Here is a 14916-nt window from a genome sequence, read left to right on the forward strand (position 1 = left end):
CCTTCTGCTACCCGCCCTCCCCAAAATGGCGGCGCGCGGTATGGTACTGCTTCCGGCGCGCTTCCCGCCCTGCACCGCGGCGCGGCGGCAGCGAGAGCGGCAAGATGGCGGACGTACTGGATCTACATGAGGCGGGAGGCGAAGACTTCGCCATGGACGAGGATGGCGACGGTGAGGGCGGTGTTGGGGCTGTCCCCTAACGGCCCGGCCCGGTTCCGGCCCGCCGCCTCCGGCCCGCCGCCTCCTCGCCTCGGGCCGGCCCGGGTGTCCCGCCTCCTCCCGCCCGGGGCCGAGCTCCCAGCCGCGTCCCTGTCACCCCTGCTCCTGTGTCGTCGTCCCCCTCCCCCGCCCCCCAAGTCCCGGTCCAGTTCTCCCCCCCTCTCTCCACAAGCCGCAGTACCGACCCTAGCCCGGGGGGGACGAGCCGCGCCCGGGGCCGTGGTCTGGGTCCCCTCCCCGGTTCCGACCCGCTCCCCTCTCGCCCGCAGAGAGCATCCACAAGCTGAAGGAGAAAGCCAAGAAGCGGAAGGGCCGAGGCTTCGGCTCAGGTGAGGTGCACCCGTTGCGGTCTGTCCTCCTGCGTCAGGCTCCGGGGTGTCCCCCACCGCTCCGGGCCTCGGTCTCCCGTTTTGGGTTAAACCCTTGCCCTGGAGTCACTCGGAGAGCGGTCTGGTGTAAACAGCCCCCCCATCTTTGTGCTTTTGGGGAGTTTTAAACGGGTTTGTGGTTGTCTGGGCCCTGTTGTCCTCCTGAGTGATGGCACCGGTCACCCATTTCTCTTTCTCCCCACTTCGCTGCGCCCAGAGGAGGGCTCGCGGGCCCGCGTGCGCGAGGACTACGACAGCGTGGAGCAGGATGGTGATGAGCCGGGCCCGCAGAGGTGTGAGTATCACGGGAGGCACCTTCCCTGCACTCACCACGGGCGCTTTACCAGAAGGAAGGGAGATGGTGGGAGACCGTGGAGGTCTTCGGCTCCGTATTGAGGTTGAGACCTGGCTGGGATAGAGCCCTTCCCCGCCCTGCCAGGATTTATCTCAGGCTAAGCCAACAGCCTTGGTCTCCGAGGCTCCATCTCCCCACCCGCGTACGGCTCGTGCTGTGCTTCACCGCAGCTTTTGGGGGGGACCCGTTCCCTGAGACCCCCCAGGTGATGTGGGAGCATGCCCTGTACTTGGCGTAACTCTTACCCCTTTCACACCACAGCGGTGGAGGGTTGGATTCTCTTCGTCACGGGGGTTCATGAGGAGGCGACAGAAGAAGACATCCATGACAAATTCGCGGAGTATGGCGAGATAAAAAACATCCACCTGAACCTTGACAGACGGACAGGCTACCTGAAGGTAGGCGGGGGTGGTCAGTATGGGTTGCGCTTGCCCCTCGAGCCTCTCGGCTGCTTCGCCACTTCATCTTGGCTTATGGGACATTTGAGCTTGTCCGCGTGGCAGCGGCTGGCTGCAATGCACGCTCATGCTTCCCCTTCCCTGGCTCTGGGGGGCTCAGGGAGGGATTATTCCTGTGTCTGGCGTCTCACCGGGCTCCCCCTCTGCCAGGATCTGCTGTGGCTCACGCTCCCTCCCTCCCACTCCTTAGGGATATACTCTGGTCGAGTATGAAACCTATAAAGAGGCACAGGCGGCCATGGAGGGGCTGAATGGCCAGGAGCTGATGGGACAGCCCATCAGCGTGGATTGGTGCTTCGTGAGAGGGCCCCCGAAAGGAAAGAGAAGGTAAGGGCCAAGCCGCAGGTGTGCCAGCGAGCGAGCGAGACTTTGGCGTGCCGGGGACTGGCTTATTTGCCTGGTCAAGAAAACTCTGGAACCCGTGCTGGGGTGAATCACAGAAGGGTTTGGGTTGGGAGGGACCTTTGAAAGGCCATCTAGACCATGGCAGGGACATCTCCCACTTGATCAGGTTGCTCAGAGTCCAGTCCAACCAGACCTCAAATGTCTCCGGCGATGGGGCATTGACCACCTCTCTGGGCACGCTGTGCCGGTGCCTCACCACCCTTGCCATAAAAAATTTCTTCTTTATGTCCATTTAAACCTACCCTCTTCCAGTTTAAAACTGCTGCCCCTTGTCCTGTCACTACAGGCCCTTGTAAAAAGTCTCTCCATCTTTCTTATAAGCCCCTTTCTATATTGAAAGGCCACAGTGAGGTCTCCCTGGCGCCTTCTCTTCTCCCAACTCTCTCAGCCTCTCTCCATAGCAGAGGTGTTCCAGCCCTCGCATCATTTTTGTGTCCCCCCTCCAGACCTGCTCTGACAGCTCCGTGTCTTTCCTGCACTGAGGACCCCCGAGCTGGGCGCAGAGCTCCAGGGGGGGTCTCACCAGCGCGGAGCAGAGGGGCAGAATCCCCTCCCTCAACCTGCTGGCCATGCTGCTGGTGATGCAGCCCAGGAAACGGTTGGCTTGCTGGGCTGCCAGCACACATTGCTGGCTCAGGTCCCATTTGTCACCCACCTGTACCCCCAAGTCTTTCTCCACAGAGCTGCCCCCAACCCATCCATCTCCCAGTCTGTGCTGGTACTGGGAACTGCCCCCCCCCCCCCTCCAGGCGCATGACCCTCAGGAGCTTCACACCAGCCCACCCCTCCAGCCTGTCCAGGTCCTTCTGGATGCCATCCCATCCTCCCTCAGCCACGTATCACCTGCCCACCCTCCCTGAGGGTGCATTTGATCCCCCTCTCCATGCCACCGGTGAAGGTATTATAGTCCCAGTATGGACCCCTGAGGGACACCGCTCATTACTGGTTTCTGCTGGGACATTGAGCCATTGACTATAACTCTTCAGACGTGGCCATCCAGGCAACTCCTTGTCCACCCACCAGTCCATCCACCACACCCAGAGCTCTCCGACGTAGACATAGACCATATACAGGGCCCTACAGAAGTCTGGGTAGATGACATCAGTTGTCCACTGATGACACCACTCCATTGTAGAAAACCACTAGATTAGAGAGAGTGAAATCATGGTGTGGGCTGGAAATGCCAATAAACCACCCCTGACACTCTCTGCCCCCTCTCTTCCAGGGGCGGGCGCCGACGGAGCAGGAGTCCAGACAGGAGACGCCGATGATGGATCCTCATTTCTACCTGTGTGTTCCAAGTCCAAACTGGGGGAACTGGGTGGGGGGAACCGGGGGGAATTTGTATGTTGGGGACGGGGCATTTGAGAAACAGCTGGAGGAGTAAAACAGTTCATTGCTTCAGCAGGTTTGCTTCTTACAAGATTTTGTTGTTTTCATACAAGAAAACTTGAGTGAGGAAGCAAACACCTGAGGTTTCTGGGGGTTATTTTCACTTGTGTTTGTGGTGAATGCAGCCCCTGAGCCTGATTACGTACCAAACCGCGATGTTTTTAAGCATTTTGTTATGCCCGTGAGTGACCTGGCATTTTGGTCACTCTTCTTTTAGAGAGAAGTTGTTTTCTATACCCTAGGCAAACGTTCCTTACATCTCCTGAGGGGTTTATTCTCTTGACTTTATGTTTGCGAGTGAACTCAGCCTTTTAAATAACTCTGATTTTGTGTAAAATTGTCCTCTCGTTATTTGTCCTTAATTAAACGTTCTGAGAAGCTGTAACTGAGCCCCAGTTCCTTTCATGCCTCTGCTACTTTTAGATTTGCCTAAAATCAGTTGATGTCACTGGCTGTTGATCTTGGGGCTGGCAATAGAATACCTTACTAGTTGAAAAAGCCATTTTTCCTTAAAGTAGCATTTACAAGCGACAGCTTTATTGCACCGTGCGCTGTTGTCCGTCAGATCAGCAGGCTTTGGGAGTGTTGGATTTTCCCCATGCCCCCAGTGCACAGGAAGGGGCACATTTTAAATTCCGTTTGTTTTTTTTTTTTCCCCAAGGAGCCCCAGCGGCATCTTTTAAAGGAATTTCTGCCCCAGATTTTGCTTTCTGCCTGACACGGGGTGCCTTGCTTCTGGCTTATTGCTCCTCACACGTTGGTGGTGCCATTAGACCCTGCCCGGCACAGAAACATGCCGGTGATGCCACAGTGCCGGCTCTGGTTAAACCATCCCTTGGCCCAAAGACAGGGTCCTGCTGAGAAAATAATCAAAGTTTATTGTTGAGTGCCTTTGTGGTGGCACAGACCTCTTGTGTCTCCCCCCAGCCCACTTTTGGGGGGTTCCCCTTGCTCTGCCACGGGTCCAGCCTGGCCTCCCCATCACATGAAGCTCTCCACTGTCCTCCTCCGGCACAGCTCACACCTCCGTCCTGGCAGAGCTGCATCCGCCATCACCTCCAGCTCGTGCTTTCCGGATCCCCCCAGGCTGTTGCCGGCTCTCCTGGCCGGCACGGCCGTGGTGGAGACGCGGAAGGAACCGCTGAGGGCGGAGGCAACCTCCTGCTTGTGCCGGCGGCGGCTGCAGCGGCAAGTGCGCCACATCTCCCTGCGAAAATGCACCGTGAAGAGCCCATAGATGAGGGGATCCAGGCACGTATTGAAGAGGCCGAAGAGGAAGAGGATGTGGCTGAGAGATGGCGGCACCTTCCCCTGGGTCAGCATCTCGGGGGAGAACCAGTACCAGAGGCCCAGGAGGTAGTAGGGTGTCCAGCAGACAATGAAGGTCAGGATGATGACGATGGACATCTTTAGCGTGCGCATCCTGGCCCGGGGGATGTTGTCGTAGGATCGACGGAGCTGGATCTCCTGGGAGGACACTGTGGAGTGGAAATGGAGCGAGGGGTAGGAAGGAGAGAGGAGGAACATGTTGCCCAGGGGTTAATTAAGAGCGGTGGGTTAACAAGCAGGGGGAGGGGACCCAAGTTGGGGGCTGGACCCCAGCAGGAGCATCGGGAGGTGAAAAAGGAAGAGAAGAACCAAGTGACGATGGAGAAAGGGTGGAGGAATGGCACGGCCCCGGCCTGTGCTCTCACCGCGGGTGTCCTTCATCCTGCCCGAGATGGCGGCGAGGATGCGGCCATAGCAGAGCACCATGACGAGCAGGGGCAGGAGGAAGAGGCAGGCGAAGGTGAACATGTTGTAGAGCGTCTCCTGCCAGTGTGCCCTGAAGCTGCCCACCGTCGCACACTGCACAAAATGGCGGGGCTGCGACCGGCTCACCGTGCGGAAGATAAACACCTGCAAGGGGCCACGGGGCTGTTAGCATCCTTCCTCCCTCCCACCATTGTCATTGTCATCATCCCACCTCACCTGAGGTGGTGGGTGGCATCCCCTCTGAGGTGTCCCCTCCCTGTACCTCAGGGCCAGGGTTCGCCCACCTGGGGCAGAGCCAGCACAGCGCTGAGCACCCACGCCGCACACAGCATCACCTTGTTCCTCCTCTCGGCACAGCCCACTGCCAATGGGTTGACGATGGCGGTGTGACGGTCCAAGGCGATGACGACGGTGACAAAGGCCGAGGCATACATGGCAGCCAACTTGAGGAACATGAGCACCCGGCACGCCGCATCCCCCCCGTACCACTGCACAGTGATGTTCCAGGCGGCGTCCAACGGCATCACCACCACCGTCACCAGCAGATCAGCCATCGCCAGGTTGGCCATCAGGACACGGATGCGGGGTGGACACCGCCGCGGCGCCCGGGCGGCTGACCAGAGCACGGCACCATTGCAGCAAGCCGAGGAGAGAAAGAGGAGGCACGTGACGGCCACCCGCACCTTGGCCGCAGTGGAGAAGGTGGGCAGCAGGACGGGCTCCTCGCCAGCGCAGCTCTGGTTCCCCGCTGTCCCAGTGACGTTCATGCTGGCGGTGGCTGCTGTGGGGCTGGGAGCCCGGGGACCCGCTCGGGCTTGTCCCCGCAGCAGGACGTGTTGACGCTGAGCATGTTTCGGGTTTGCCCCGATTCTCCTGGTGGGGTCCTGCTCCTCTGCCCCGAGTTTGGTCAGGTCTCAGCCCGGGGGGGACCCAGAGCGATGGTGCCTGCCCGGGTCCCCTCTCGTTTCCAAGGCAGGGGTGTGGTGCATAAAGGAGTCCGGTCCCGGGCTGGGGACAGCAGCCTCGTGTCCCCCCCTCCCCAAGGACCCTCCCGACTCTGGGAGTAGCTGGGGGTGCAGCTCACCCCCAGGACCCCTCAGCACCCAGCAGGACGAGGCTGGTCACTGGTGTCCCCCAGCATCACCCCCTGTCGGTGTCCCCTGGCCAGCCTGGGGTGGCCTTCCTCCTCCTTCCTCCTCCTCTCCCAGGGAATAACCCTGTGGGGGTTAGAAAATCCCTCTTGTCACCAAGGCTGAAGAGAAGGGGATTGGGGGGGGGTGTCCCATGGCTGGCCCTGCTCCCTGTCCTTGCATCCATGCTGGAGCCACGTCCTTGTGCCCGGGCCCCCCCAGCTGCCACCTCCTCCCCCCGTGGGGTGTTTTTAGCTGGGCTGAGCTCTTGGCGGGTGAGGAAGAGCGGGGGCATACAACACACACACACGGATGGAGGGAGGGCCTGGCTGTCCCATGGGTGCTGCCCCCATCCCCAGCCATGTCCTGTGACAGCATCCTCCACCCCATCCTCAGCAGTGCCCCTCCCAGCAGCACCCCAGCCGCTGTCCCAAGCCCCTGCAGTGTCCCCCCCAGCCCTGGCAGTGCCCCCCAACTCAGCCCTCAGCATTCCCCACCACCGGACCTTGCAATGCCCCCCCAGCAGTGTCCCCAAGCCCCAGCAGTGCCCCATGGCATTGTCCCCAAGTCCTGGCAGTGTCCCCAAGTCCTGGCAGTGTTCCCAAGCCCCAGCAGTGCCCCATGGCATTGTCCCCAAGTCCTGGCAGTGTCCCCAAGCCCCGGCAGTGTCCCCAAGCCCCAGCAGTGCCCTGTGGTGGTGTCCCCAAGCCCCAGCAGTGTCCCTAGCCCCAGCAGTGCCCCGTGGCATTGTCCCCAAGCCCCGGCTGTGTCCCCAAGCCCCAGCAGCCCCTCCGGTGCGGTACCGCTCTGCAGTGCTGCCCAGCCACGCTTGCCGCAGGCGGTGCTGCCAGCACCCGGCACAGCCCAACCTCCCGCTGCGGCACAGGGCCAGCCTCGGCCTCGCCGGGAGGCCACGGGCTCCCCACACCCCTCTGGCACAACGCTGCAGGGCCTGCAGTGCCCCCCCACCCCATGGGGGGGGCCCTGCCAGCACCCTCACCTCTCCCACCAGGGATGGGGCCCCCCCACCGGCACCAGGGCTGAGCCTGCGCCCACCCACTGGGACCCTCCCACTGTGTCCCCATGGGGGGACAGCATGGTGCCCTGTGGGGGCTGGGCTGCCCCCTCCCATGGCCACACCGCGGCTCAGGACCCCCCTGCTCTGCCAGCAAGAGCCATCGGGGTCCCCTGGCCCAGATGTGCTGGTGCCCAGATGTGCTGGTGCCCAGATGTGCTAGCAACCAGGTATGGTGGCACCTAAATGTGCCAGTCCCCATGCACCCCCTTGCCCAGATGTGCTGGCACCCAGCTGCACCAGTCCCCGTGCACCCTGGTGCCCAGATGTGCTGGCACCCAGATATGCTGGTGTCCAGCTGTGCCAGTCCTCATCCACCCAGGTGTGCCCAGATGTGCTGGACCCTGCCCTGCCCATGCCCAGGGCCAGCTGCCCCCCTCAGCCCCCCAACACTTGGAGACGGGCTGAGCTGTGCTGGGGCCTTTATTCACCGGGATGCTGACAGTGCGTGCCCCACCCCCTGCCCGCTCCCACCCTGGCACCCCCGTCGCTGGGACCCTGCACCCCAAAACTGGGGGGGAGCTCCCCTGGGGAGGGACAGTCCAGAGACACGGAGGTTCCAGTGGCTGTTATTGCTCACAGCACACAGCCCCAAGCAGCGCCTGGCACTGGCGGGAATGTGGGGACCCCCAAATGTGAGGCAGGTTGGGCAGTCGGTGGCTGCTGCTGAGGTCTGTAGGGGAAAGCGCTGCTGGGAGGATGAGGAGGGAGCAGGAGGAAGATGCAGGGGAGACGGGGGCAGGAGGAACGCCAGCTCCTGAAGGAATTTGTGGTTGTGCAAAGTTTCTGTCAACAGCAGCAAAGGAAGAATTGTCATGTGCCTGCAGTCATCAGTAAGGTTCAGAGTGAATGTTGCCTGCCACCACCTGCATGAGGAGGCCCCACACTGGCACAAGAGCAGCCGGGCAGGGACAGAGTGACTGCCCGGGGTCCTCCCTTCACAGGGGGGTCCGTGAGGATGCTGGGAGCAGGACCCAGGTGACTGGGTGCTGCTCCAGGTTGGGGGGGGGACATGGGGGGATCCCTAACTGCCTGGCTCCGGGGCCATGCTGCTCTGGAAGTTGGCCAGCTGCCGCATCTCCTCCGTCTGCATCGAGTGCCGGCGCAGCAGCTTGCGGCGTCCCTTGGGTGAGCCGGGGGCCGGGGGGCCGGGGGGGTGCGGGCCAGGGTGCAGGGGGGGCAAGAAGCCAGCCCTCCCCGGAGCCAAGGGCTCCAGCAAGAGGGTGCCAGAGCCACGACGCTCCAGCAAACCGGGTGGGCGTCGGCGGGCACCCGGTGGGGACTCAGCAGCTGGCAGTGGCATGGCCGATGCAGCACAGTGCCGGCCTCGGCCCGGCGATGGAGGCGGCGAGCCGGCCCAGGGACACCCCTCCATTTCAGGGGGTTCCCGGCGAGGCGGTTTGACCCGCACCGTTTCAGGGGCCGTGTTCCGGCGTGCCAGCAGCTGCGGGCAAGCGGGGGGCACCCGCTCGGCCCAGGCAGCCCCCAGTAGCCCCGCTGCCTCCCGGCCCTCCATGCTGTGCCGCCGTGGGCGCCCGCCCAGGCTCAGCCCCTCCATCCCCGCCACCAAACGCTCGGGGGGTCCCCATGTTCCCTCCGTCCCCGGGGCCACCAACCCCCAGGGCTCCGAATTGAGGCGCTTCAGTGGCCGCCCCCGGCCACGGGATGGCTCCGGTATGGCGGTGACCGGTGCCGGTGGTGGCGGCGGGGGGAAGCAGAAGACGTCCCTCTCCTCTTCTTTCTCACTGCCGGCCGGCGAAGCCGCCGTCCGCACCTCGATGTCAGAGGGCGACATGCAAAGCGCCGGCGAGCGTTTCTCCTCCAGCCCAGGTGAAGGGGGCGAGTTTAGGTATTGCCGGGTGGTTTTGGTACCCGAGGGCGAGGTGTCAGTGGTGATGATGATCACCTCCTTCCCTCGAGCTTTGCAGGCATCCAACAGCACCTGCAGCGTCTCCCGGTCCCCCCGGTTAATGGCATAAACCAAAGCAGAGGCTCCGGCATAATCGCGGGCGCTGGGATCAGCGCCGTGAGCCAACAAAATGGCAGCTACTGCCGGCCCGGCACATTCAGCACAGGCGTGCATCAACGCTGTCTTGCCCGTCTTATCGGGGATGTTGGGATCAGCGCCGTTTTCCAGGAGGTACCTCACCATACGGGGCTGCTCCAGCGGGTCGGCGTAGCCAGCCCGGCACGCGGCCATCAACGGCGTTTGGCCGGTGGCATTGCCCTCGTTGATGTAGGCTCCCCCTTCCAACAAGAGCCGGGTGAGACGAAATTTGCCCTGTGCCACAGCTCGCAGCAACGCCGAACCGTCCGCCGGTAACATGGTTAAACCGGGTGGCCCGCTGGCACCAGAAGGGCGGCGGACGGGGCTGGGCATCGCGGCACTTATGGCAGCAGGGATGGCGGATGGGTGTGCTGGTCCAGGAGTGTCACCCACTCACTGCAAGGGGACAGGGCGCATGTTGAAGCCCCCCCCAACCCTCACGATGGGGCAGTCCCAGCTCCCTGCCTCAGTTTCCCCAGCTGGGTCCCGTGAGGGGATGCTTCCCGTGGATGCTACCAGCCGTGGCGGCACAGCCCGTGGTACCTGGTCCCCTGGGCCCCTCTGCCGCTGCCTCTGGGCTGTGCCCACCTGCCTGCGCCATCCCCTGCCTGTGTCGCCCTGCCACATCCCTGTCCCGCTGCCTGTTGCCCCCTCCTGCATCCCCATCCCCCTTCCTGCATCCCCTGCCTGGATCCCCCCGTACCCCATCTGCCCCCCTGGCCTCTATCCCCTCCCGTACTCCCCCAAATCCCCATCCTGCACCCCCTCCTTGTACTCCTCATCCCCCTGCCTGTACCCCCTGCCTGTATCCCCCTCCTGTAACCCTTTTGCATCCCCTGCCTGTACCCCCCATCTCATCCTGCATTCTCCCTGCATCCCTGCCGGTACCCCCATCCCCTCCTGCATCCCTGCCTGCATGGTTCCCATGGTGACTGCAGCTCATCCTACTCCTCTGCTCTCTGACCAGCCAAGAAAATGGGGGAGAAACCACCAACTCTCCCATTCGCCCCCAGTTCACCAGCCTGGCTGGTGGCTGCCCCCCCAACCCCAGCAAGACGCCAACTGCCACCGAGCCTGGGCCTGATGCTTGGGGCTGCACCATCCCCCCCTGGGTAGGGGGGACACCCCAGAAAGGGGACCCCCCCCACCCCAGCCCCTCTCTCCCTCATCCCTCCATCCCTTCTTCTGTTACCATGGTAACCGGAGGGTGGTATCCCCTGGCGACGGGTCCTGGTCCCAGATGCCCCGGGGATGGAGGTGTCGGGGACGTTGTTCGGTAGCCGCCATCCCGGCCTGCCGCTGGCGTAGCGGGGGGGGGGGGGGAAGGCAGGGGAGGTTATTTGGAGGGGTTTTCCCCCCCCCTGCATCGCTATTTTTGGCAGCTGCTAGCGCGGGGAGGGCTGGAGAGGGATGAATCACCCGGCGGCGCAGCCGGCAACGAACCCGCTGCGGCGAGCTGCCTGTGCGGGGGTGCGAGGGAGAGAGCGGCCATAGGGCCTGGCGCGGCGGGGCTGGGGGTCACAGTGTGGCAGGGCTGGGGGGTCACAAGGCAGTGGGGCTGGGAGCCATGGGGCAGCAGGGCTGGGGGTCACAACACATCAGGACTGGGAGTTACAGTGCAGCGGGCCTGGGGGGGTCACAGTGCAGCAGGGCTGGGTGGGTCAGAACGCAGCAGGACTGGGGGGTCACAACACATTGGGGATGGGGGTCACAGTGCAGTGGGGCTGGGGGACAGAACACATTGGGGCTGGGGGTCATGGGGCAGGGGGGGGTGGGGGGTCACAACACATTGGGCCTGGGGGTCATGGGGCAGGGGGCTGGGGGGGTCACAACACATTGGGGCTGGGGGTCACAGTGCAGCGGGCCTGGGGGACAGAATACAGTGGGGCCATGGGGCAGCAGGGCTGAGGGGTCACAGTGCAGCGGGCCTGGGGTGGTTCAGAAAGCAGCAGGGCTGGGGTCCATGGGGCAGCAGGGCTGGGGGTCACAACACAGCAGGGCTGGAGGCCATGGGGCAGCAGCACTGGGGGCTATAACACAGTGGGGCTAGGGGCCATGGGGCAGGGGGTCACAGCAGAGCCATGTCGGGGGCCATGGGGCAGCGGGGCCACAGTTCTGGGGGTCTGAGATGTCCCACGGCAGAGAGGCGGGGAGCCTCTGCACCCCCCGTTTCCCCGCTCTTCCGTCTCCCCATTCCCCCCCGGTACCGACCCCCCACCCCATTTTCCCGCCCCATTCATTCATTCCTTCCTTCATTCATTTATTCCTTCCTTCATTCATTTATTCCTTCCCTCCGCCCCGCCCCGCCCCTCGCCCCCCTCCCCTCTGACTGGCTCCGCCGCGAGCAAATCAACGCGGCGCTGGCGCGAACGCCCCGCCCCCTTTCGAAACGGTGCGGAGCCGCAGCCGCCCCGGACACATGTGAAGCGGCTGCGCATGCGCGGTGTGAGTACCGGGCCCGGGCTGGGGGGGCGCGCGACACCGGAGGCTGGGTGGGCTGCCCCGTGTCCCGGGGGTGGGAGGGCTGCCTTGTGTCCACGCGTGTCTCGGGGGGGCTGCTCCGTGTGTCCCCCGTGTCCCGGGGGGGGACTGCCCACCCCAGCTCCCTGGGCCCCGCCCGGGGCGCTGCCCCACATCTCCGCTGCCCCACTCACACCTGGGGGGGTCCCCTAAACCCTCCCCAGCACAGGGGGGGCTGCCCCACTCCAAAACAAGGGGGGGGCTGCCCCATGCCCCCCATTTATCCCCACACCCTCTCTGTCCCATGTTCCCCCCCCCCAGCGCCCTCCCCCCGGCCCCCCCCCAGCCATGGCGGGCCGGGGCCGGGGTCGCGGGCAGATGACCTTCAACGTGGAGGCGGTGGGCATCGGGAAGGGGGACGCGCTGCCCCCCCCCACCCTCCAGCCCTCCCCCCTCTTCCCGGTAAGTCTTTAAAGGGGGGGCGGGTTGTCCCCCCCCATCCCTGGTGTCGTGGGGGGGTGTCCCCCCCCTCAAGGGGAGCTGAGCGTGGCTGAGCACTGACACACTCACTGCACATGTGCCCCCCCCCCCCAGCCCCTGGAGCACCGGGCGGCCCCGCTGCCGGGTGGGGAGGAGGGGGAGTACATGCTGGCACTGAAGCAGGAGCTGCGGGGGGCCATGAAGAACCTCCCCTACTTCATCAAACCTGGGGCACCCCGGAGAGGTAGAGAGGGGTAAAGGGGGGGCTGGGGTGTGCGCATCCCCCCCTCTCCATCCTCCTGCACCCCCTCTTCGAGCGGGGGGGGGGGAGAGGGGTGGGAAGGGAATGGCAGGGGGGAGGGTGCCTGCCCCATGGCACCCAGCCTGCTGCTGTGGGCCATCTCAGCCCCACTGCCCCCCCCCAGCCCCACGGCTCCCCACCCCCACTGCATTGTGACCCCCATGGCCTCCAGCCCCACTGTTGTGACCTCCCCGAGCCCCACGGCCCCCCAGCCCTGCTGCATTGTGATCCCCATGTCCCCCAGCCCTACTGTTATGACCCCCGCAACCCTGCTGCCCCATGACCCCCAGCCCCACTGTGTTGTGACACCCCCCAGTCCCATGGCCCACCGGCCCCGCTGCATTGTGACCCCCCCCAACCCCCAGCCCCACTGTCGTGACCCCCCCAGCCCCGCTGTTGCAGGCCCCATCGCAGCTGTTTCCAACTGGGCTGCCTCTCAGCCTTGAGTGTCCCCACCCAGACACCCCCCCCAGTGACCCCCCCCCAACCCACTGACACCCCCCACGTTGGGCCCCCCAGATATTGAGCGCTACTCGGACAAGTACCAGATCTCCAGCCCTGTCGACAGCGCCATCGACTGGAACCCAGGTGGGGGGGGGGACGGGACAGGGGGAACCAGGGGGGCCCAGTGTGGGGCAGGGGGGCTCGGGGGGGTGGGGGTGGGGCTGATCCAGCCCCTCGCTCTGCCCCACAGACTGGAGGCGGCTGCCGCGGGAGCTGAAGATCCGGGTGCGGCGGCTGCGGAAAGGCAGTGAGTGTGTCCCCCCTGCCTCGTCCCTGCTGTGGGGCCGGATTCTGCCCCCCCACCCCGGGGGGGGGGTTAACACTCCCCTCTGCCCCACGCAGGAACCACCATCCTCATCCCCAAGTGCAAGCAGCGGGTCGCGCTCGACAAGGAGGAGACCATTAAGAAGCTGGAGGTAACGAGGCTGAAGGCTCGGCCACCATCCCGTGGGGGGGGTGTCCTTACTGGGGTGGCCTGGCTGGATTTTAGGGTCCCCCCCCAGTTAATGCCGTGGGGGCTCCCCTGAACCCCCAGAGCCTGGAGAAGAAGGAGGAGGAGGTGACGTCGGAGGAGGAAGAGGAGAAGGAGGAGGAAGAAGAAGGGAAGGAAGAAGAGGAAGAGGAGTATGATGAAGAGGAGCACGAAGAGGTGGGGGGGGGCGGGACATGATGCATCCCAGTGGGACCCCAGTTGGGGTGACGGGTGCAGCCATCCTGGCTGTGGGGTGGCCCTGGCGGGGCCAGGGTGGGGATGGGGGGGGGGGTCGGGTGGCACCCTGACCCTCACCCCATGTTGTGTCTGTCCACCCCCCCCAGGAGACTGACTACATCATGTCCTACTTCGACAACGGGGAGGACTTTGGCGCCGACAGCGATGACAACATGGATGAGGCGGTCTACTGAGTCCCCCCCGGGACATCGGGGTCCCCTGTCACCAGCCCCCCCCCCCACCCCGGGATGCCAGGATCCCCAATCACCAGCCGCCCACTCCCAGGACACCAGGGTCCCCTGTCACCAGCCCCTCCAGGACACTGGCATCCCCTGTCACCAGCCCCCACCCCCCCCAGGACATGGGGGTCTCCCATCACCAGCCTCCCCCCCCCCGGGACATCAGGGTCCCCTGTTACCAGCCCCCCCCCCCCTCCCCGGGACATGGGGGTCCCCTGTCACCAGCCCCCTCCAGCCTGCAGGTGGCACTTGTGCTCCAGGGACAGGGCGGGGGGGACACAACCCAAGGTTGGGGCACCCCAGGGTGCTGGCAGCTTTGGGGGGGGTGACACACACGACCCACAGATGGGACATGGGGACACCCCGCTGCCCCCCCCCCCACCAGGGGGGTGTCCCCACTGTGGTGGGGGGGGGTCGGGGTGGGGGGGAAGGACAAGCCCCCGGCTTGTCCCCAAGCCAGCAGTGGGTGGGATCATTCCTTTTGAAGGTGGTTTTAGGGGTGATGGGGGGGGTCCCCCCCCACCTCCCCACCCCCCCCAAACTCCCCCTGGCCTCACCCCCCCCCCCCCTTTTGCAGCAGCTTTTTAACATTTGGGGTTTTTTAATCATTTTGGGTGGATTAAAGTTGATTTCTGTATTTCCAGCTCATCTTGTCCTGTGGCCTCAAACCCCACGTGGGATTTTGGAGGGTGGGGGTGGGGTGGATAATGGGGTTCCCAAGCTGCCCCCCCCCCCTCGCTGGGCTGTTCCCACCCCCTGCGCTGGGGACATAAGGTTTGTTACTGTAGGGTTGTGAGCTGGGGGGGGGTCCTGCCCTAGGGGTGGGGCGCTGGGTGCACCCATGGGTGCAGGAAGCAGCTGTTTAGGGGTGCCTCCCCTCCCCAGCTCTTCACCCCACACACGTGCAGGGCCAGCTCCTGGCATCACCAGGGTGGGAGAGGTGCCTGGCGGCACCCGGTTTTCCGCCCCGGCACCCCATCGGTTCATGCTCGGGTACCCCACCCCCACCCCGGCCATGT

The 14916-nt window shown here is 64.4% G+C and overlaps 4 protein-coding genes across 5 annotated transcripts; 2 read left to right on the top strand and 2 right to left on the bottom strand.

Annotated features, from left to right (window-relative positions):
* Positions 1-36: 36 nt before the first annotated feature.
* RBM8A (RNA binding motif protein 8A) lies at positions 37-3582 on the top strand. Its single transcript, XM_052797369.1, has 6 exons — positions 37-171; positions 489-548; positions 805-882; positions 1204-1340; positions 1591-1727; positions 3031-3582. The coding sequence occupies exons 1-6, from the start codon at positions 105-107 to the stop codon at positions 3074-3076; spliced, it is 525 nt and encodes a 174-aa protein (XP_052653329.1). The 5' UTR covers positions 37-104; the 3' UTR covers positions 3077-3582.
* A 253-nt stretch (positions 3583-3835) lies between these two features.
* On the bottom strand, positions 3836-5841 carry LOC128146190 (gonadotropin-releasing hormone II receptor-like). Its single transcript, XM_052797368.1, has 3 exons — positions 5237-5841; positions 4892-5096; positions 3836-4675 (listed from the first exon to the last, which is right to left on the bottom strand). Exons 1-3 carry the CDS (start codon positions 5717-5719, stop codon positions 4179-4181), a joined length of 1185 nt encoding a protein of 394 aa, XP_052653328.1. The 5' UTR covers positions 5720-5841; the 3' UTR covers positions 3836-4178.
* A 1721-nt stretch (positions 5842-7562) lies between these two features.
* ANKRD34A (ankyrin repeat domain 34A) lies at positions 7563-10698 on the bottom strand. The gene is made up of 2 exons (XM_052797367.1): positions 10397-10698; positions 7563-9600 (listed from the first exon to the last, which is right to left on the bottom strand). The coding sequence occupies exon 2, from the start codon at positions 9535-9537 to the stop codon at positions 8182-8184; it is 1356 nt and encodes a 451-aa protein (XP_052653327.1). The 5' UTR covers positions 9538-9600; positions 10397-10698; the 3' UTR covers positions 7563-8181.
* An 898-nt stretch (positions 10699-11596) lies between these two features.
* On the top strand, positions 11597-14039 carry POLR3GL (RNA polymerase III subunit GL). 2 transcript variants are annotated; one of them, XM_052796550.1, is made up of 8 exons: positions 11626-11649; positions 11986-12126; positions 12259-12388; positions 12965-13033; positions 13140-13196; positions 13292-13365; positions 13485-13598; positions 13766-14028. In XM_052796550.1, the coding sequence occupies exons 1-8, from the start codon at positions 11641-11643 to the stop codon at positions 13850-13852; spliced, it is 681 nt and encodes a 226-aa protein (XP_052652510.1). In that variant the 5' UTR covers positions 11626-11640; the 3' UTR covers positions 13853-14028. The 2 variants fall into 2 exon arrangements, with proteins under 2 accessions (XP_052652511.1, XP_052652510.1); XM_052796551.1 differs by lacking the exon at positions 12965-13033 and having other exon boundaries at positions 11597-11649; positions 13766-14039.
* The last annotated feature ends 877 nt before the right edge of the window (positions 14040-14916 follow it).

This window comes from Harpia harpyja, chromosome 9 (assembly GCF_026419915.1).
Source record: "Harpia harpyja isolate bHarHar1 chromosome 9, bHarHar1 primary haplotype, whole genome shotgun sequence".
NCBI classification, from domain to species: Eukaryota; Metazoa; Chordata; class Aves; order Accipitriformes; family Accipitridae; genus Harpia; species Harpia harpyja.

What these genes read in the sequence shown, in the direction of transcription:
- RBM8A (XM_052797369.1), top strand. Translation starts at nt 105, where the DNA reads ATGGCGGACGTACTGGATCTACATGAGGCGGGAGGCGAAGACTTCGCC. An exon ending in GGGCCGAGGCTTCGGCTCAG is followed by an intron (nt 549 to 804) that starts GTGAGGTGCACC and finishes CGCTGCGCCCAG; the next exon opens with AGGAGGGCTCGCGGGCCCGC. An exon ending in CCCCCGAAAGGAAAGAGAAG is followed by an intron (nt 1,728 to 3,030) that starts GTAAGGGCCAAG and finishes CCTCTCTTCCAG; the next exon opens with GGGCGGGCGCCGACGGAGCA.
- LOC128146190 (XM_052797368.1), bottom strand. Translation starts at nt 5,719, where the DNA reads ATGAACGTCACTGGGACAGCGGGGAACCAGAGCTGCGCTGGCGAGGAG. An exon ending in CTGTGCTGGCTCTGCCCCAG is followed by an intron (nt 5,097 to 5,236) that starts GTGGGCGAACCC and finishes GGCCCCTTGCAG; the next exon opens with GTGTTTATCTTCCGCACGGT. An exon ending in CAGGATGAAGGACACCCGCG is followed by an intron (nt 4,676 to 4,891) that starts GTGAGAGCACAG and finishes TCCACTCCACAG; the next exon opens with TGTCCTCCCAGGAGATCCAG.
- ANKRD34A (XM_052797367.1), bottom strand. Translation starts at nt 9,537, where the DNA reads ATGCCCAGCCCCGTCCGCCGCCCTTCTGGTGCCAGCGGGCCACCCGGT.
- POLR3GL (XM_052796550.1), top strand. An exon ending in CGCCATCGACTGGAACCCAG is followed by an intron (nt 13,034 to 13,139) that starts GTGGGGGGGGGG and finishes TCTGCCCCACAG; the next exon opens with ACTGGAGGCGGCTGCCGCGG. An exon ending in ATGAAGAGGAGCACGAAGAG is followed by an intron (nt 13,599 to 13,765) that starts GTGGGGGGGGGC and finishes CACCCCCCCCAG; the next exon opens with GAGACTGACTACATCATGTC.